The following is a 22,405-nucleotide window of genomic DNA, read 5'->3' as shown; positions in this document are numbered from 1 at the left end:
CTCACATTAGCAGGTGAGCAGCTCACCAGCATTTGATGGCATTTTGAAGACGGACAAGATGGAGCGTTTTTTTATCAAACTATAAAAACACGAAGGAAAAAGAGTCTGAGAAGCAGATTCCCAAGGTCCTCAAATAAAAAAATGTAAAGCGGAGTACGATGGAGTCGTGGGGATTAGACTGGGTAGGGGTTGAGGAGGATGCTACCGGTCAACATATCATTTATTGCAAAGCTTGTCGTGAGACTCTGACTGCAAACACGGCTAGTGTTCGAGGAGCTTGTGTGGATCTTTTTGTCCGCGGGACGAAGACTGTCAAAAAATGTGGATGTAAGAATAGAATAGAATAGAATAGAAATACTTTTATTATCCCGTGGGAAATTTGACACTGCAAATCGCTCAACATTTAAACATTTAGACAGGACAGGTCACAAATTAGAATAATAACACAAATCAAATCAAGTTGCCTAGGATACGAGTAGAGTAAAATAGAATGAAATAAAATATACAGAAATAAATACAGTAAGAATATACTGAGCATGGGGGAAGCAGTGTAAACAATTTGGTCAATATAATTATAATTTAAATCTAACTTTTAAATCTAACTAAATGAAATATATATTCCAGTATTCACAGTGTCACAAGGTGCAGTATGCTTCAGGTAGTGTATTGTCCTCCTTGGGTTCCTATAAGTCCTAGATCAATGTCTGGCAGCCGTCGCTGCCCCCTGTTGTGGAGCCTGGAGGCCGCTAGCCACTATTGAGCTGCCGCTCTGTGCTCAGTGATGCAGTGAGGCACAGTGATGCATTATATAGTCTGATGGCTGTTGGAATGAAGGACTTCCTGTGCCGTTCAGTGCTGCATTTGGGTAGTGTGAGCCTAGCACTGAACATGCTCCTCCTGTCAGCCAAGGCTGTGTATAGTGGGTGGGTGGGGTTTTCCCTGATGGCCTGGAGCTTAGCAAGGCTCCTCCTCTCCGCCACCCTCGCTAGAGAGTCCAGCTCCACCCCAACCACGCTGCTGGCCTTCCTGACCAGCTTATCCAGCCTGGTTGTGTCCACTGCTCTCAGTCCGCTGCCCCAGCAGGTCACAGCGTACAAGAAGGCGCCCGCCACCACCGACTCATAGAACATCCTCAACATCCTTGTACAGACATTGAAGGATCTCAGCCTTCTGAGGAAGTAGAGTCGGCTCGGGCCCTTCTTGTATAGTGCTTCTGCATGTTTAATAACCGTTTATCATAAAAATTCAGTGCCCCCGAAATACAAAAAAAGCCCCCGAAAATCAATTAAGGGGGGCAAAAAAAGCCCTTGAATATTTTTTTTTCTAACCCTGATTGACGCACATGGTCCAATATATTGGACAGATGATCAGAGCAATTTCCTCACTAAATAAAAATCAATACTTGGAATATTTCACAAGCATGTTGCTTTTTAGATGTTACTTGATGTAAAAAAAAATATATATATATATTTACCTGCAAGTGTCTTCTTCCATAGGAATGGGTGGATAATAGGGCTGAACGATTAATCAATTTTAAATCGAAATCACGATTTGGAATGATGCAATTAGCAAATCGCAAAAAAAATTCAAATCGCAAAATAATATAAATATATATTTTTTACATTTATTTAACCAGGAAGTTTGGGAGAGGGAGGTAAGGGGTTTTAGATTGTGTGTTGTGAAGTTTAGACTTCAGAGAGGGAGAGTAAAGTACAGAAAAAAAGTGTTCATTCAGCCATATTTATTCCAAACTGAAGATTTTCGGTGGCAGCATAGTCATTACAACAGACACTGTATTGGGTTTGAGTTTGAGCCTTGTGGATTCCGTAGTTGTGTGATGTCATGTCCCACTAGGAAGTCAAGACACACAGTTGTAAACTGGATGCATGAAGCGACATGTAAACAAACTTTTATTAAACATTCTATGTTCGCAGGTCTCGTGCAGTGGTCTCGTGCCACTGTCAACTAAAGCGAGCACTCAGAAGACGCGCACCATTTGCCAGTGACAGTGATATGCCATAATGCGCACTGACAGTCGGCGCAGTTGACATTTTTCAAGTGGGAATAATAAATCCTCTTCGTCCCCACTGCGTCCCAGGGAGGATTTTTGTTCATCCCAAATACATATTTTATCGACGACGGGACGGTGTTAGTCTCGAGCCCTGACACACACTCTCACACACACACTCGCACACACACTCGCACACACACACACACACACACACTCACACTCTCACACACTCACACACTCACACACTCACACACTCACACACACACACATGCACGACACACACACATAGTGTAATCTATTTGGGAAGCTATAATAGTTACTCCTTTAAATAAAATGTTATGTCAGTGTTACAATCTCCAGTTCCATTTTTATTTATAACTTTTTGTCTGCCAGAGGATGTTAGTAGGTGAAAATGCTGAGTGGCTGTAGTGACGTTGGAAACGCATTGAGCCAGAACCTTAATGTGAAGCCCTGGTGGTGCCGTGGGACTGGACGCTTTCATGTGAAGCCCTGGTGGTGCCGTGGGTCTGGACGCTTTCATGTGAAGCTGGTGGTGCTGTGGGTCTGGATGCTTTCATGTGAAGCCCTGGTGGTGCCGTGGGTCTGGACGCTTTCATGTGAAGCTGGTGGTACTGTGGGTCTGGATGCTTTCATGTGAAGCCCTGGTGGTGCCGTGGGTCTGGACCATTTCATGCTCATTTCTTTAGAGACGGTAGGAAGGCTGAGAGGACATTTAGTCATTTACCTAGTCAGCAGGAAGGGTACAACTCTGGCAGCTAATGGTAAGTAACATTGTTCATCAAACAGTGTTGAACTTGAGTGCTACAGTCTTGAGTGCATAGTACAGTAGTATAGACATATTAGCATAGTAGGTAGTAATATAGGCAAGGTAGATTCCTTAGTAGCAGAGTATAATGGTAAAATATAATTTTTAGAAGTATTTTCTTTTTCATTTCACATATTGATTGAATAAGTGTTTTTAGTCGACGGTGGAAAATTGGGCAGGTTTCGGCTGTCCTGACTGTAGAAGATGTAGAGCGTAGGGGTCTTGAGGGTGTGTAGTTAGAGACCATTGACCGGAGGTAGGAAGGATCTGTTCCTTTCGCTGCACAGTATGCCAGGTCAAGGACTTTGAAGCTATGGGAAGCCAGTGCAGCTCTCCAAGAAGTGTGATAACATGGGCTGACTTTGGTAGATTGGAGATCAGGCGGGCAGGTGAAGCGTTGCTCAGTTTTGCTTAGGTAGGCCGAGATCCGCTCGGAGACATGGATATCTGACGGAGAAAAGGAGAGGAACAGTTGAGTGTCATCGACATAGCAGTGGTATGAGAAGGCATGAGATGTGATAATGTTACCCAGAGATTTGGTGTAGAGAGAAGAGGAGGTGTCCAATGACCAAGCCCTGGGGAACACCCATCTGTACGGCAGGGGGCCTCTCCATGATACTTGGTAGGAGTGGTCATCACGCTAGGGTGACAGCCATGCCTACAATTCCCATTCCTGCGAGGGATGCAAGGAGGACAGTGAGGAGGGAGTGCATGGTGCAGAGGGTTTTTGCAGAGGCCTCAATCTTATGGTGAAAGAGGGAGACAGTAGGGGAGAGGGGAAAGAGGAATATCTTCTCTTATCTTAAAGAAAGGACCGTTGGTTTCAAGAAATGCTACCCTGTATAACATAGATGGGTGTACGTTTCTTTTCAAAGCTCTTTTTGAAGAGTTACTCCTCTGTCTTGTACGGCAGAAAAACATAAAAAAATATATTTTATGCAAGTTATCTATGCAAATTACTAGGGCTGGGTTAAAAAAAAGAGCTGTTTGAGAGTAAATACTTAATGTAAACATTGATATTTTTAACAATGCAACATGTTAGAGGATTCCTTGAACCATTTACATTTTATAACATTTAATAGAATTTAATCGGAAATGTAATCAATTCTGGACCTTGTGAATCCAATCAAATCGGTGCCAATACCCAGCCCTACAAATTACACATTACACATTATCTAAAGATGATTTTGTAGTAAACTATGATATGAAATATTGATGACAATCTTAGGCATACAGACTAGAGATGGGTACCGAATTAGGTACTTTTAAAGGTACCTACCGAATCACGTCGGTACTACCGAGTACCGATTCACGTGAGATCCGTCTGTGCCACATTTCGGTACTGTAAATTTAATATATATATATCTTTTTACAAATATATATATTTTTCAACTTTATTTCCCCACGTCGACGTTCACACGCACAATATACGCTTACCTAGGATTTTACTTGATTCAACAACAAAGCAGTCAGGGCAATGGCAAGCCGAAAACGGTCGAAAGTGTGGTTATTTGAAGTTTGAATTTTTTGTCTTTTACAACTGAGGTAGGTAGATTAAATTTTTAGAGACTAAAGTACAGAAAAAAGGTACCGTTGGGTACCGGTATCGGTTCAAATGTGAAAGGTACCCAACCCTAATACAGACTAAGGTAGCTGTTATTTTATTGTACAGATTGCACAGAGAGGTCTGGGCTGTCGGGGACGGACTGGGAGCAGAGCACCCTTGGAGCGAACTCTCCCCGTAGAGAATCCCCACACAACCATACTCTAACCGAGCAGCCAGGACCTCAGAGTGTCCCCCTAGGCCCCTGCCGGGACCCCGTCTCCCCTCCCACATGGAGACACGGCCAGCCACAGAAAGGTCTGGATCATAAGGAGCAGGACAAGGAGGCGGGTAAGAAATGTTCTATTATTATTTTTCCCTTTTTTAATTTGACCTCATTGTGACTTTATTTATGTCAGTAATGGGGCTGGGCGATAAAACAATAACGATAATTATCGCAATATATTTTTCCTCTATATAAATATGAAACGTGGTCAAAAATTCATGTTCTACCTCAGATTTGTGGACAGACTTGTCTTTCTTGCCCGCAATGTAAAGTAATGGCTTTGCTTGTCCAAATGACAATACTGACCAAATTGAGATTTCTTTTTCTCTTGTCCATTTATTTAGTTTGCTTTCTGATTTAAAATACAGTTTGAAACCGTCTGTACACAGTAGGCTATGTGTGCTAATCAGACTTGAGATTTTATTTATTTAATTTATTTTTCATTATTAACTCATTCAGTGCTAGTCACGAGAAAAGTCGCGTTAACTCGCCAACCGCTCAGCGCCAATCACGAGAAAACTCAGGTTTTAAAGGGGACATGCATTGCTATTCCTAGCACTATTTGGGCAACTTTACACAATTCCTGTGAGTCTATTGAACACATCTGTAAGCTTTTTTTCCAAAAAATTCATTGTTTTATATTTCTAATCAAGTACTCAAAACAGGGTTTCCGTTAGAAAATATTGGGGCCGGTCTCCGTGTCCTGGAAGATTTCAATCTCCCGGACAAATGGGAGAAATTCCGGTCAGAGTTTATTGAGCTTAAAAACAATTGATAGGCAGGCTATATAAAGAATGACATCCTCGGGCGGCTACGTGGTGTAGTGGGCAAGGCGCTCGCCACAAAATCTGGAGACGCTGGGCTCGCCTGTTCGAGCCCAGCGCTCCACATTTGCTTTCAGTTTAGCTGGTCGTCCGTACTAATACACATTGGCCGTATTAGGGGGTGGGAAACTGATGGGTGGGGATCGGGCGTTGTGGACAGCGACTCCTACAGGTCGGTTGGTGCGCCTGCGCAGTAGAATCAGGAAGTGTCGGGGGCAGCGTGAGCCTCCCACGGCCCCACGCGTTACTCCTCGCCACTGAGAGATCGAGCTGCGCAGGTGAAAAGATGCGACTGCTGTTACCTCAAGTACCGGAGGGGACTTGTGCTATGTATGACTTAGTCCACATTGCAGCCGGCTTGTGGGAGGCAAGAAACAGCGTTCGTGACAGGGGAGGGTTGAATTGGATGATACGAAATTGGGATGGGAGAAAATATAGAAAAAATGGGAGAAAAAGTGGATAAAAAAAAGGACATCCTCAAGGCATGTAGATTTATAATATTTTAACTTAAAACTAGGCTACTTTTGCGTATACATTATATTCCAAATAAAATAAGTCCTGTCGATAGACTCACGTGCTGCTGCTGACTTGAAATCAAATAGGCGAATTTCCGTCTGTGGGCAGTCGGCCCGACATTAAACAGCAGTCTGTTATAATCACATTTTTATGAGCTAACGAATTCCGCTATATTGGACATTTGTATTAATTATATCAAGCGAATAACTGAGAAATTTGGCACTACTGAGAGAGAGAGAGACGGCAACATTATCATGTGGGGTTCACTGAAATCTAAACGTTGCGTGATTTGCCGAATCCAATGACTATCTCTGCCTCCCAACGAAGCGATACGCTAATCCAGCATCAAGCTCCCACCCCGCCATTCTCATCAGCAAACCACAGGTCGCGCTGCAGCAGCTGTCACACCCCAAATTAATCTCGACATCGCTTCACCAATAATCGTTGTATCAGAACACTACACATATCATAATGTTAACCCTTTAATCGCCAATGACGTGTTTAGACGTCATTCCTCGCCATGTGTAATCTGCCAATGACGTCGTACAGCGTCTTTGAGATCAATATTTCAAAAATCTGTCATGGCAATCATATTTCACCCACGGAGACTTGACGGGTGCTGTAGATCAGCGGTTCTCAACAGGGGTTCCGCGGCACACAGGGGTTCCGCGGAGAGCTGTCAGGGGTTCCGCGAGATGCCTGGCAATGTTCTTTAAAAATATAGAATGACAACAGTCTTATTTTGAAAATCCTATAGCGGGTCTCATTTATGCCCACGCGCAGCTCCAGCTATAATAACTAGGCTCCGAAAGCTAGCAACATTAAGGTCATTATGATACTCTTATTTTGAAAATCCGTGGTGTCGTGACTCATATCCGCTCCAGCACACAGCCAATAGGATGCATCTCAGGCAGGCTGAGCAGTGAGCAGTAGCGTCTCTCAGCTCAGCAGTATTAGTAGCGTCTGGATCTGGAACGCGGACATTGAAACACAGCAAGGGTAGTGTTTTTGCGACCCAAAACAAATCCCTGCTGTTTTATTCCGCAACGGGTCAAATGCATATAACATGCTTTGCAATCCTTGCCATTCCTTTATGACCACGTTGTGTTTAAGACCGGAAATAATGTCCCGTTACCATAAGCTAACAACAAGCTAAAGCCCTGTTCAGAGCGACAGAGAACAGCAGAGTGGGGACTTGGAAGGAGGACTGGGGAGGAGGGGGGGGGGGGGCATTCTCCCTCTATGTGTGTGCGTTTGAAAAGATGATGAAGTCAGACTACTATATTATATTGATATTAAATGTACTGAGGGTGGACAGACAGATTATGTTGATATTTAAACATAAAAAATACAATACATAAATGTATCCATGATCATCATGCAACATAAAACAATTGCAGGAACGGTTTGGGAGAGGAAGGTGTTTTAGGTTGCGTGTTCCAAAAAATTTACTTAAAGTTTAAAGCTCAATATATCAAAACGTGGCACTTTATAGTGAACAGGCACTTTATAGTGAATCCAAATTCTTTTTGGATTACAGAAAATTATCCCTAAAGTGCTATCTGTTGCAGCTGCACTGTTTTCCATGAAAATACCATATTTGGATAAGTTTGACCATTTCTAAAAATCTGAAAATCATTATTTAATAAAACACAGAAAAGTATCACCAAGTTACTCTGGATAAAAAAATACTTTACAGACAACATTGAGACAAAGCTTCCTGACACATCTCCATCCAAACTCTTGGAAGAACTCATTGAAATCTCATCTGATACCACCTGGAGAGCTAGTTTCAGAGTGTGGTGCTGAGTACCAAGTATCTCATGATGCTGCAGTTAAGGTGTTGATACCATTCAGCCCCACATATCTGTGTGAAGCTGGCTTTTCATCCATGACAGCTCTGAAAACAAAATATAGGGCCAAGTTGAGCCTTGAGGATGACATGCGTGTTGCCTTGTCAAAGATCTCCCCACGTATTGACCGTATTATTAGCCAGCAGCACCAGACCTCGCATTGAGCTAGAAATGTCCACTGAGTGAACAAGTGCTTATTTTCTGTATTTATTTATATTTTTTGAGAAATGGTAACTTGGTGATCCTTTTCTGTATTTAAAAAAAATACATGATTTTCTGTTTTTGAGAAATTGTCAAACTTATCCAAATATGCTATTTTTATGGAGAACAGTGCAGCTGCAACAGATAGCACTTTAGTGATCCTTTTCTGTATTTAAAAAAAAAACTTTTGTCATCAGATTCAGACAACTTTATTGATCCCGCGTGGGGCAATTCATATTTGCAGATTCACCAACAAGCAACAAAGACAAACCAACAACAAAACATCTCAACGACAGCACAGCAAATAAAGAGTCATTGTATCATCATTGTAGCAAAAAAGACAGGACCGGGAAAGTCTTTATCGTATGTAGGGGTGCCCTGGAATATTTTATTGAACACAGGGGTGCCTTGGCAGCAGAAAGGTTGAGAACCCCTGCTGTAGATCTCCTCTCAACTCTCCAACGGTTCAAGACCGCCATCTGGTGGCCGATCGGCGAGGTGCCAAAACCGGAAGTGAGCGGCCGGAAGTGGTGCTCACCCATATTCCGTCCGGCCACTCGCTATCGCTCCCGGGGCTCCATCTCGACACACTGGATAATCGATCGGTTGCCCTAACTCAATAAACAACGTTATTTGGACGTATATAGTATTACCGTATACAACCTGGAACTGGACCAACTAGATCGACATCCCATAATAATGATCTTTTTGCTCCAGTAGCATCCCCCATCGCTACGAGGAAGCTGCGGTGAGTTTCAGCGTGTTTGATTATTATTGTCCATACAAACTGCTCTGATCTATGTATCACCCATACTACATAAATGATTTAACGGGCACCAGCAGATGATAAATCATAACGTCTTTAGACCGTATTTTAGTATGAATGTGTGAATGAAAAAGTAGAACGTTGCTACATCCTAAACGATAGATACTTGACGTTGAATGGGCCATAGTAATGTCAATTTAGCAATACAATTTAAAAAGTTATAGCCCTGCAAAGAAGGGGAACATCTCCATAGACTTACAGTGGTGGCAGAGAAGGGATTAAGATCAGAATAATCTCTGGCAGATAAAGGGTTAACATCAAACTGTAGTTGATCACCAGGTATGTTTTATTAACGTAGGTTGAATAATTCATATAAGAAAAACGATAGGGAAATCTCTCTTACCTTTCTCCACTGGTTAAAAATGCCAGGAACTGGTGAAATTTGCTGTGCGCGTGAACCTATCCCTTGGACATGAACTGACGGTACGTTTTTATTGATATATCATTGGGATCCCCCTCCGAAATTGGTCAACACGTCACCACGCATTTTGGCCGGAGCTTAAAAAAAAGTGTTTATAGAATTTGACGTTCTGAGCGCGGTGGACACCTTACGTCTGTGTTTATAATGAATGAATGGTAAAACGGATTATATTGAAACAGAGTGCGAGTACTCACAACAACTATTCACACTATTTAAAACAGCCCATATTTATTTTGTCATACACAATGTTTGTATCTATTGGTTTATCTAATGAAGACCGTTGTGTAGAATATAATTCTCATCCAGCAGACAGCTTTTAGAGCGTTGCCTAACTCCCTACATAATAGGAACACACATCGTTGTCATTATTAGACCTGCTTGGTTTCATAAAATATTTGTTAAGGTTAGCTTGTTTGGCCATCTCTCTCGCTCGTATAGCTGTTTGCCGTTATGGTGGCCAGGCAGGCTCAATACAAAAGAAAGAAAAAAAACATTTAATCCGAGCGTGCGCTAGCCGCGCTTTATCAGAGTGAAGCAACAATGAAACAAATGTAACAATTGTTTCGTTCATCGCATAGGCTATTTAATTTTAGCCTATTTTAATACAATTCAAATTGTGCTTAGAGGGAATTATTTTCACAGAACATTATGACCGGAGCGATTTAAATATGTCGGACTTCAACAGATTTTCCCGGTAAAAAAACGGTAATTACCAGACAACGGAAACCCTGACTCAAAAGCCACATTTTTCTCCCTTTGGATTTCAGGGTGTGGTGGCCTGGCTCCGTCCATAAGCACTTTGAGTGACAGTCATCCACACAGTCTGCGACTGGCACAGAGAGAGATAGAGAGAGACTCAGGGGGATACTAATACATTTCGCCGTAGGGGGGCATAATCCCACGGGACAATGCATTGGTAACTTGTTTCAAATGACAATATATACCCCTGTGAATATTATTGTACGGATCGTAATACGGGCGTGCGCGTGGGAGCCTGCGCAAAGACATTACAGTGATATGCTGGTGCTCCCGACTGCGAGGGAGAGAGAGAGAGACGGGGAGAGAGGGACACACGGAGGCACGGAGCACTTACACACAACCTGTGTAAACGTCCCTCTCTCTCTCTCTCTCTCTCTCCATCTCTCTCCCTCGTCCGCCTCGCAGTCAAAACCCGTTTGAGGAAGTGTCGAGTTACACTATGCGCTCTCTGCCTCGCTCTGTTTGAGGAAGTGAAGATATTTCCACTCGCTCTGCTGTCGCTGTCAACCATAGAGGGGGGCGTTAGTTATGCAAATCAGTAGGGCTGTCTTAAATGCTTCGAAGCTTCGAAGCTTCGTTCGATGGGAATGGGATTAGAATATGAAAATAAAATTTGAATCTATTAAAAAAATAAAAAACTCTGCCTCTTTGTTAATTACAACAAGCAATGCTGTTTGTTATTTAAGATGAGGTCGGACTCGGCACTGACAGATTTGTGTTCATTGTGCTGCTTTTATAAAGCCTCAAATGACAGCTTACAATATTTCATGAATATTTTTATTCTCATCTTAATCCCTTCTCTGCCAGTACTGTAAGTCTATGGAGATGTTCCCTTTCTTTGCAGGGCTATAACTTTTTAAATTGTATTGCTAAATTGACATTACTATGGCCCATTCATCATCAAGTATCTATCGTTTAGGATGTAGCAACGTTCTACTTTTTCATTCACACATTCATACAAAAATACGGTCTAAAGTATAAATATGTTATCGTTTTCTGCAGCATTCCATAGAACGTGAGTTATAGCCATAAATACATATATTAGATCATCAAATGTAGTTTGATACCGATTGACGCCAGATAAAAAATGTCAACTGTACGTGGTCCTAGACGTTATGACTTATCATCTGCTGGTGCCCGGAGTGGGGGGGGGGTTATAAGTCTGTGGCTGACTGAAGGGGGGCTCCAGTAGCTCACCGCATATCTCTGCGCTATTTCAGCGTCGGGGAAAACCGTGCTGCGTCACGGATCTGGTGGACTCCGAGTTCGATTCCCGGACCCGCCGTCATTTATCAGAATGTCTTCCCCTGATCTATATCCCGTTTCACCCTGTATCTGTCGGTCATGCTTGACCAGAAAAGCGATAAACGCTAAGAAAAAAAGTAAAAAAAAAAAAGTCTGTGGCTGACGTTAAATCATTTATGTAGTATGGGTGATATATAGATCAGAGCAGTTTGTATGGATAATAATAATCAAACACGCTGAAACTCGCCGCAGCTTCCTCGTAGTGATGGGGGATGCTAGTTCAATTTTCTCAAGTTTCTTTAATAGTTGTCATACAGAAGTACAGAATACTTTTATACAAAATGCTTCTTACTGTTACGCTCCAGAGACTGTGCAAGACAAGATAAGTATGAAATAAAATAACATAGTATAGCATGTAAATTAGAAGTAAAAAAAATGAGGTCACAGTGTTCAGTATAGTAGGGCTGCAACTAATGACTAATTTGGTAGTCGATTAATCTGCCGATTATTTTTTCGATTAGTCGACTAATCGAAAACCAATGTAAACAACAACAATTTTTTTTTTTTTTTTTTATATAATTACCTATCTTTGTGAAAGTGGCTTCTCAGCTCTGGTCCAGCTGAAGACGGAGCAGAGGAACAGATTGGACATTGAGCATGACCTCAGAGTTGCTTGTCTACCATCACCCCAGACTTTGAGACTCTTGTCAGGACCAAACAACAACATCATAACATGATGATCCCATAGCAAATTAAAATAATGACTCATGAAACATTTGAATTTGGATCTTTAAGCCACTTTAAATGAAAATGTATTTGAAGAACAATACAGCAATCACTCATAACAAGATAAATAAATTAAATAATACAAATTAAAGTGGAAGTGTACTTTAAATAACTTTTGTTTGCTGTGTGTGAGAGGAGTCCGTATGTGTGTGTGTCTTACTCTGATCGCTGTGTGAGTGAGAGGAGTGTGTGTACTGTGTAATTTGTGTGTGTCTTACTCTGATCGCTGTGTGAGTGAGAGGTGTGTAATTTGTGTATGTGTGTGTGTCTTACTCTGATCGCTGTGTGTGAGTGAGAGGAGTGTGAATGTGTGTGTGTCTTACTCTGATCGCTGTGTGTGAGAGAGAGGAGTGTGAATGTGTGTGTGTCTTACTCTGATCGCTGTGTGTGAGTGAGAGGAGTGTGTATGTGTGTGTGTCTTACTCTGATTGCTGTGTGTGAGTGAGAGGAGTGTGTATGTGTGTGTCTTACTCTGATCGCTGTGTGTGAGTGAGAGGAGTGCGTGTGTAATGTATTGTGTGTCTAGTCTGATCATCATCTCCTGCAGGGGAACAATGTTTTCAATGTCCAAAATTTGCTATGGGATCATCATGTTATGATGTTGTCTGGAACCCTGAGAAGCCACTCTCACAAAGATAGGTAGTGCACAAAAAAAAAAAAAAAAAATTTTTTTTTAATGACTAATCGACGCAACAATTTCTCGTCAACGATTTTTTATAATCAACGTTGTCGATTATGTCGACTAATCGTTGCAGCCCTACAGTATAGACATATGTACAATGTTCGATGCAGAATAGACGTAACTGAGTTACCATATAATATACAATACTATGCAGTGTACTAATATACAATACTATATAGTGCAAGGCAGAAATGGGATGAGGTGCAATTTAGGTACAATTTACAGTAGGTGTACGAGTTGTAGTGCAAATCCTTTATCAATTAATATAAAGTGTGTTTGTGTGATCTAAAGTGTGGAGAGTGGGTGCTGCAGTGTGTTGTTTGTTTAAGTGAGTGTGTGGGTGTGTGTGCTGTGTGCATTTGATGGTTGTTGCATAGTGTTTATTGTTCGTTTAGCAGCCTGATGGCCTGGGGATAGAAGCTTCTTCTGAGTCTTTCTGTGCTCGCCTTAAGACTCCGGTATCGCTTGCCTGACCGCTACTGGAGCAAAAAGATTGTTATTATGGGATGTCGATCTAGTTGGTCCAGTTCCAGGTTGTATAATACTAATATACGTCCAATCATGTTGTCTATCGAGTTATGGCAACAGATCCATGTCCAGTGTGTCGAGATGGGAACTCGCCGATCGGCCACCAGGTGGCGGTCTTGAACCGTTGGAGAGTTGAGAGGAGATCTACAGCACCCGTCAAGTCTCCGTGGGTGAAATATGATTGCCATGACAGAAATTTGAAATATTGATCTCAAAGACGCTGTACGACGTCATTGGCAGATTACGCATGGCGGAGAATGACGTCGTAACACGTCATTGGCGAGAAAAGGGTTAACATCAGCAAAACTGTCAAATCAGAACAGCTTATTTGAGTGAGAGGATCTCGTGAACTCGAGACTAGACTGATGAGTCAATATGATAATTAACGACACAGACCACATTGATATAATCCCCAATTGCTAGGAAAATATGCTAAACACTGGAAAAGGCTATTTATAATGCATGTCCCCTTTAATCGTTATTTCTTTTATTAGCTATATCCATTCATTTTTCATTCATCCATTGGGAATGGGTCTGAGCTCGCAAAAGGGCAAATACCGCCGCCTATGCCTTCCAGCCGGTATTGCACTCTATTAGAAATGGTGTAGTTTCTTTTCTGGGCCGATCTGAGCCGTGCGGGCGAGGTGTAATACTCCGGCAGGACTAGCGTTTACAACGTTACATCTGCGATGCTGCCCCCCCCCCCCCCCTTCATATGCAATGCCAGGCAATGTGGGACGGACCTCCACGAGCAGTATTTGGAATGGCGATCAGATAATTGGATTTTTCAGAGACCAGGTAAGGACTCTATATATAAAATCTTGCGTTGATCTGATATTTCTTTCTACCGCGATCGACGCGGTCTGTGTGTGTGTGTGGCTGTTTACTGTTGGGTGCAGGAGGTGGGGGGGCGAGCGCCGCGCTACGAGGGCCATTTCATGTATACACGAGGAAGGATAATAATGATAATCTAGCATTGATTTCAGGAAGATTCGAAAAATGACAACGTGTTTAGTGTATTCCACTAAAATGCTATTATCGCGTCTTTTCCTGGGATTACTAAGAATCACAAACTATACTCAAAACGGTATAAAACGGAAATGTACGGATGAAAAAACGATCTGTTTTGTGCATGTTGACTGGAAGCAACTCACTGACAATCGATGGGTGTATTAGACCCATAGCTATAATATAAGATATATTTTAAGCACTCGCAAATCCCAAAAAATAATTGAGATTTTATTTATTTTCATTGTTAATGCCAGTTCTAAAAGTTTTATTGTTATACAGTTCGTGTTCATGTTCTACCTCAGATTTGTGGTTTGGCAAATATGCCTAGTTTGTCATGTTCTGACAATAAAGAATATTCTGAACTAGGGATGTTTGATATTGGCTTTTTTACCGATATCCGATATACCGATATTGTCCAACTCTTAATTTCCGATACCGATATCAACCGATACCGATATATGCAGGGTTTCCCCCCCAAAGAAACGGAATAATTTCAGGTAATAACATTACATATCTCTTGTTGTGGAATTAACACAACATTATGCATACTTTTGACAATAAATAAAATAAGAATTTGTTCTTACTTGCTTGCTTGGGTAAATAAAGGTTAAATAAAGGTACAAAATATATAATAATAATAATAATACTTTATTTGTATAGCACTTTTCATACAGAAGTTGCAGTTCAAAGTGCTTCACAACAGTAAAAATATAGGCATAAGCGAGCATGAGCAAGGTAAGGTAAATCACAGTGTTTCACATTAGGACCTAGTATCCCAATAGGTTCTCTGTTTAGTTTCATTCAGTAATACAAATGACAAAAATTGTTTAAAATGATTCGGTTTAGAAATAGTCTAAGAATTATAAAATGGAACAGACATACAACAGGGTATTTAACATAGAACAGTGATAAAATAGTTAAATTTTGGATTACAACAGAGCTCTTCATTATAGTAATATAGGTATATATATTCTTTTGATCTACTTTTTTCTCCCATTTTCTATTTTTCTCCCATCCCAATTTCGTATCGTCCAATTCTACCCTCCCCTGTCTCGAACGCTGTTAGGCCATGCCTCCCACAAGCCGGCTGCAATGTGGACGAAGCCTTACATCACGTGTCCCCTCCGGTACTCGAGGAAGCAGCCGTCGCATCTTTTCACCTGCACAGAGTGATCTCTCAGCGGCGTGGGAGGGACACGCCGTACCCGTCGCTTCCTGATTCTGCTGCGCAGGTGCACCAACCGACCTGTAGGAGTCGCTGTCCACAACGTCCGATCCCCACCCATCAGCTTTCCCACCCCTAACACTGCCAATTGTGTTAGTATGAACGACCAGCCAAGCTGATAGCAATGCGGAGAGCTGGGCTCGAACCCAGCGTCTCCTGCATTGGTGGCGAGCGTCTTGCTCACTACACCACCTAGCCGCCCCCATTATAGTAATATTCAATATTCAAGGGGCTTTCACAATTATAAAATTTGGTAGTAATAATTAGGGGTGGGACGGTTCACAAAATGGACGGTTCGGTTCGTATCACGGTTTTGGGGTCACCGTTTTCTGTTCGGTTCGATATACGTTAATTTGTATTAAAAAAAAATTAACACTCAAAAATCTAAACATGCTTCATTTATTAAAAAAAAAAAAAAAAGGTTTACAGTGTTACAGTGTTTACAGCCTTAAATAATGTTTGGCACACAAAGACCGAACTGACTGAAAAATATAGGCTACATTTGTCAAAGTATTAACTGGCAGCATACATCAAACTAACACACACACGCGTCGGATTGATGGGCAGCAAGTCTCTTTACAAGTTCCATGTGGAGGGCTTCCAGTCTGTCCATAGCTATCTCCATACGGTTATCGTGTTTTCGAATTAATCTTGTACAGATCCCGATAGCGATTGCTACCATGCCGATCAACATGAATGTGAGGATGTACAAATCCTCCACATCTTCAATCTCAAGACAGTAAAGGCAGATTGATCCCCATTTTAGACAGGGTCAATTTTCAGAAAATCATAACCCTGAAGGCATTTCGTGTTTATTTTTGGTACACAACATTTCTAGGGGTATTAAGGGGTGCTGAATCCAAATCTGCTGTATACCAAGCTCAAAAATGTCAAATAAGGCCTCAAAATAGAGAAATCCAACATGGCCGCCAGCGCCAGGCTGAAATCTATTTAAGTGCATATCTTTTTGACTAAACAAGGTAGAAACATGAATGAAATGTGTTTTTATATGTTTGCATACATGAGGAATTTAAAATCATATCCTGATTTTAGATCAGTTGTGAAAATGTTGCTTGAAACTCATATTTATAGCAGAAACGGTGGTCGTTATTGATGCATAACTCATCAACCAAATAAGAAAGAAAAGCAGGATGATCCCAGGCCATGGATTTATTCATCAAACTCTTTTCTCTTGAATTTTTTTAATCAACATGCCATTTATGCAAATTAGATAGTCCTTAATATGCGTACAGTAGCTTAGGTACAGTAATTTATTGTCAGTCATCAATCGTATTCAGGCGGGTGTCGCAGGTGTCTTGCAGTTGCATGATTCATCCAATGCCACTTTTCCTGAATAGAATAGAATAGATTATAATATAATAAAATAAAAATATAATTTTACCATATCAATATAAGTGAATGTTCAAGTTTCTTTATTAGTTGTCATACAGAATACAGAATACTTTGCATGAAATGTCTGTGTTGCTCCTGAGAGTGTGTTAGATAATAACAAGATAGTATAAAATAAGTATAATAAGTATAAAATAGAAAGTCAAGAAGTCAAGTACGTAAACAAGTGTAAACAACAGAATTGTTCAGTATATCTATAAGTATGTACAGCTGGTACAAAAATGGTGAGGTATAGCTTAGCTTGTGGTGCCACCTTGTAGTGGTGAGGTGCAATAAGGAATGAGAATGATGTGCAATTTCCTTACCAATAATATAAATATAAATATAAAGTGTAAAGTGTGTCTAAAGTGGTAAAGTGGGTGCTACAGTGTGTTGTTTATTTAAGTGAGTGTATGTGCGCTGTGGGTGTGTTGATGGTTTGCTTATTGTTCATTGTTCATTCATTGAGCATCCTGATGGCCTGGGGATAGAAGCTCCTTCTGAGTCTCTCTGTGCTTGCCATGAGACTCCGGTATCGCTTGCCTGATCGCAGCAGTTCAAAGAGGCAGTTGTTTGAGTGGCTGGAGTCTTTGATTATTCTCTTAGCCTTGCCCATGCACCGCTTGTTGTAAATGTCTTGGAGAGTGGGAAGCCCACCTTCAATTGTGCGTTCGGCTGAACGGGCCACTCTGTAGTCTGCTGCGGTCTTGTGCAGTGCTATTCCCAAACCAGGAGGTGATATTGCCAGTCAGGATGCTCTCTATTGTGCATGAGTAGAAGTTCTTGAGGATATTCTGACTCACGTTGAACTTCCTTAAGCGCCTAAGGAAGTAGAGGCGTTGTCGTGCCTTCTTGATAACACTGTCAATGTGTGTGGTCCATGTCAAGTCCTCGGATATGTGGACTCCGAGGTACTTAAAACTGTTCACTCTCTCAACCGGTGCCCTGTCGATGCTGAGGGGGCTGTAGTCCCTGACCCCGACCTCCTAAAGTCCACAATCATCTCCTTTGTTTTGCTGACGTTCAGGGAGAGGCTGTTCTCTTGACACCATCCCGCTAGAACCTTAACCTCTTCCAGGTAGGCCCTCTCGTCGTTTGCAGAGATCAGGCCCACCACTACTGTGTCGTCAGCAAATTTGATGATTGTGTTGTTGTTCCGCTGTGCCACACAGTCATGTGTGTACAGGGAGTGGAGGAGGGGACTCAGGACACAGCCCTGGGGGGCCCCTATGTTGAGAGTGATGGATGAGGAGGTGCAGTTGCCTGCTCTCACCACCTGCCCGTCAGGAAGTCCAAGACCCACTGGCAGAGGTCATAGTTCAAGCCCAGGTCCCTGAGCTTGGCTATGAGTTTGGAGGGGACTATGGTATTGAATGCTGAGCTGTAGTCGATGAACAGCATTCTCACATAGTTCCCCTGCCTCTTGTTCAGGTGTGATTCTGCTGTGTGCAGCACATGGGCTATGGTGTCCTCCGTGGACCTGTTGGGGCGGTATGCAAATTGCAGGGGGTCCAGGTTGATGGGGAGGGAGGAACAGGGATACTGTCCGGTCCTGCTGCCTTCCTGATATTCACTTTCTTAAACGTCCTCCTCACATCATGTTCTGTTATCCTGAACACTGAGTCTCCATCAGCAGTGCCCCCCCCCTCCATTGCAGTGGTTTGTAGGCTGGTGCTGTTATTCCCAGCCTCAAACCTCGCATAGAAGGTATTGAGATCATTTACCAGTTGGATGTCACTGTTCAGTTTGAGGGAGGTGCCTTTGTAATCTGTCATTGTTCTGAGGCCCTGCCACATAGCTCTAGAGTCAGCCTGTTCATATTGAAGTTCAATTTGATCCCTGTAGCGCCTTTTTGCTTCTATTACTGTCCTCCTAACATTGTATCTCACCACCTTGTGGTCATTCATGTTGCCTGTCACAAGCCTGGCGTTGTATGCTGAGGTGCGCGCCTTCAGAGCTTCGTGGACAGATTTGTCTACCCATGGCTTTTGGTTTGGGTAAACTCTAATTGTGGTAGAGGGGATTGTTTCTTCTACCAAAGTACAAACAAAGTCCAGCACTGTTTCCGTGTAGTCATTAATATTATCTGTGTTATCGCGGAACACCCCCCAGTCTGTACATTCTAGTGCAGCTTGGAGCGTCTCCTCCGACGCCACCGTCCAGCGCTTCACCTCTCGCGATACTACAGGAATGCGCTTGAGACTTTGTTTATACTGCGGTACAAGAAAGATGGGGTCGTGATCTGACTTGGCGAAAGGACTGGCAGCATGTGATTTGTACCCACTCTTAAATTGCGAGTAGCAATAGTCTAAAATGTTCCCGCCTCTGGTAGAACAAGTCACATGCTGGTAGAAGTTTGGCAGCACTTTTCTCAGATTAGCACTATTGAAATCACCCACAACCAAAATAGCAGCGTCGTCAACGTTAGCTGCTTGGAGCTTGTTTACCTCGTCGTGGAGCTTGGAGAGCGCGTCGCCTGTGTTTGCTTGTGGTGGAATATACACTCCGATCAGAATGGCCGACGTTAATTCTCTCGGGAGAAAGAATGGCCGGCACTTGATGGATATATACTCCAGGTTTGGGGAGCAGTGGTTTGAAAGCTCCTTCATGTTGCCTGGATCACACCAATTGTTGTTCAACATGAAAGCTATTCCACCTCCCCGCTTTTTACCAGAATATTTTGGATCCTTCGATGTCCCAGCTTTCATGTAGAGATGCGTACATCGGATTCTGTCATAGTGAGCCAAGAGTAGAAGCAGCACATCTGTGTCACGCGCTGACACAACGATTGTTTCTACTGGAGCCTGGATGAGAAAATCAGACGTGTATCAGCTTCCTCATGGTCAGCACTCAGAGAGGAGACTTCAAGATCTGGATCTGTTGACTTGACAGTTGTCGCTTCAGTAAACCTCCCTGATACTACAACTACAGGTTCATAATCCGGGCTGTGTTCTATCAGGTGGTTTGAGAGCGATATCTGATTTGTTGTCTTCAAGGGCCATGAAGCTCGACTAATCGGCAGGAAGTGGAACAGACTTGCTTTTGATTTCATGACGTACTGGTCTATGGCGCTGTTTGCGTTTCACCCTTGTGCCTGTTTTGATGGATTGGTCATGGTATCTGTCAAAGACGACATCTACCCTCTGGTATTTTGCTCCCATCTTCAACACGGTGTCAGTGAACTTGTTGGCATAGTCACCAAATGTTGTAGTGTCAGGTGGCTTTCCGAGTGCCATTACCAGAGCTTGGCCATCAATGACCAGGCAGCTGGGTCCCTGAAGGGTAAGATCGGCAGGGGTTTTAATAATAATAATAATGGCTTGGATTTATATAGCGCTCTTCATGACACCCAGAGCGCTTCACAGAGTCCATTATTCGTTCATACACAGTCATACCGGTGGTGGTAAGCTACAATTGCAGCCAGAGCTGCCCTGAGGCAGACTCACGGAAGCGCGGCGAATAATCATCGCCTACGGCCCCTCCGACCACCACCAACATTCATTCACATGCATACACATTCATACGAGGCAAGTAGGTTAAGTGTCTTGCCCAAGGACACAACGGCGATGGGATGGACATGGGCTTGAGCGGGATTCGAACCACCAACCCTTCGATCATTGGACGACCCGCTCTACCCCTGAGCCAAAGCCGCCCCACAGCCGTTTTAACTTGTTTCGTCAGTATATTTGCTAACACAGACTTGTTGGTGGAATGTAGACTCCCGTTAGTTGTGGCCAGAGATGGCGGGATGGGCATGAGCTCATGCTGGAGGATATTGTCAAGATCTACCTTACGACCTGCTCTGTAAGCTGTGATGAGCCTTTGTAGAATCTGCCTGTCCACTTTGATGGTGTTTTGCTTGTTCTTGGAAAGTTGCACAACTTCATACAAAGAGGCAAATGTCTTGGCTTTGTTCTTTCGAATGGGTGATTTCAGGTTCAGGTGCTGGTCACTATCTGGAGGTTCACACAAATGTTTGTCCACAAACATTTTCAATTGTGCCTGTCCAAGGTGTTCTGCGCCAAGTATGGATTCTTGAATCTCCGGTGTGACTACGTCCTTGTTGATGTATGTAAGAAAACTTACAAAAGCACATTTAATTCAGGTTTGTACCTTGTGTAGGCACACTTAACTCATTAAGCCCCACCATTTATTTTTAGAAAATTCGCCTAAAACAGCATGCTTACATTAAAATGCTTATATATCCAGATTTATAAGAGCTACTTGCATAAACTTGGTACCTGAAGAAAGCTAAGACTTGGGGGATTCTAATGTTGGTGTCCAACACTGTACAGTTATTACCAAATTGCTGTAGTATTCCTGCAAACACTGAAGAAATGTAATTTTTTGTATCCTCGCCTATACAAAGATTACAGTTAGACAGTCAAAAACACCCTGTTACTCATGGTTGCACCCCAGCTATATTCCTACTTTCTTCCTCCATAGGTGCAGATGTTCTGTGCAAAGTTTCATGTCAGTAGAATAAAAACTGTGGGTTTAGCACCTGTTTTTGTGGAGAGGGCCTGGTGCTGGCGGCCATGTTGGATTTCTCAATTTTGAGGCCTTATTTGACATTTTTGAGCTTGGTATACAGCATATTTGGATTCAGCACCCCTTAATACCCCTAGAAATGTTGTGTACCAAAAATAAACACGAAATGCCTTCAGCACTTTATACAAGCACATTTTCTGAAATTCTGCCTAGTCTATTTATTCCAGCTGTCAATCGCAAAGCCCGCTTGAAATGTCACAACTGGACACAGCGGATCAGCTGCGCTCTGCTTTCTTGAAGAAAAAATACGATCAATCGCTGCAAATGACCAGCTTACTAGTTGGTCCATATTGTAGTTTGAGTAGGGAGTCAAGTCCGTTGAAGAAGGTAGAATCGACACGTCTAAACCGGTTATAGGGAGGCAGTGAGGGCTGGTGATAGAAACGACCTCGACAGTCTGGGGAGTGGAGATGTGACTTGTCTCGGCAGAGAGGAGGGAGGAGATAGCGAGATAAAATGTGCATAGAACCGACACATGAATTTGATAGGAATTTTCATCGAAATGCCTGAGCAAAGAAGTAGGTTTTAAGCTGTCTTTTGAAGATATCTAGTGAGTTTGCTTCTCTGATGTTTTGGGGTAGTTTATTCCATAGTTTTGGGCCATAGTTGATAAAGGCTGCATTACCGATCCTTTTTTGACTGTTTCTGGGAGCCTCTAGTAGTCCAGCAGTTGATGATTGCAGTGTTCTTGCTGGCCTGTAATTTATTAGAGTGTTGGTGATGTAGCTAGGTCCCTGTCCATTTAGAGCTTTGTATGTAAGGAGAAGGACCTTAAAGTAAATTCTAAATGTTACAGGAAGCCAGTGTAAAGCAGCTAAGGCTGGGCTAATGTGCTCTCTCCTTTTGGTTCTAGTTAGCAGTCGGACTGCAGAGTTTTGGATAAGCTGAAGCCTCTCTGTGGTTTTCTTAGGGAGACCCGTGA

At 42.6% G+C, this 22,405-nt stretch overlaps 1 protein-coding gene across 1 annotated transcript in view; it reads left to right on the top strand.

Moving 5' to 3' along the window:
* The window catches only part of cpap (centrosome assembly and centriole elongation protein), an 88,521-nt gene that overhangs the window by 6,252 nt on the left and 59,864 nt on the right, over positions 1-22,405 (top strand). Inside the window, exon 4 of the mRNA XM_084313894.1 lies at positions 4,510-4,731. Coding sequence (XP_084170020.1) covers positions 4,510-4,731 — 222 coding nt within the window. The remainder of the gene's footprint in view (positions 1-4,509; positions 4,732-22,405) is intronic.

This window comes from Notolepis coatsorum, assembly GCF_963971535.1.
Source record: "Notolepis coatsorum genome assembly, chromosome: 5".
NCBI lineage: Eukaryota > Metazoa > Chordata > Actinopteri > Aulopiformes > Paralepididae > Notolepis > Notolepis coatsorum.
The sequence above is the reverse complement of the archived record's forward strand: the minus strand, read 5'-3'. Positions and strand labels throughout refer to the sequence as shown.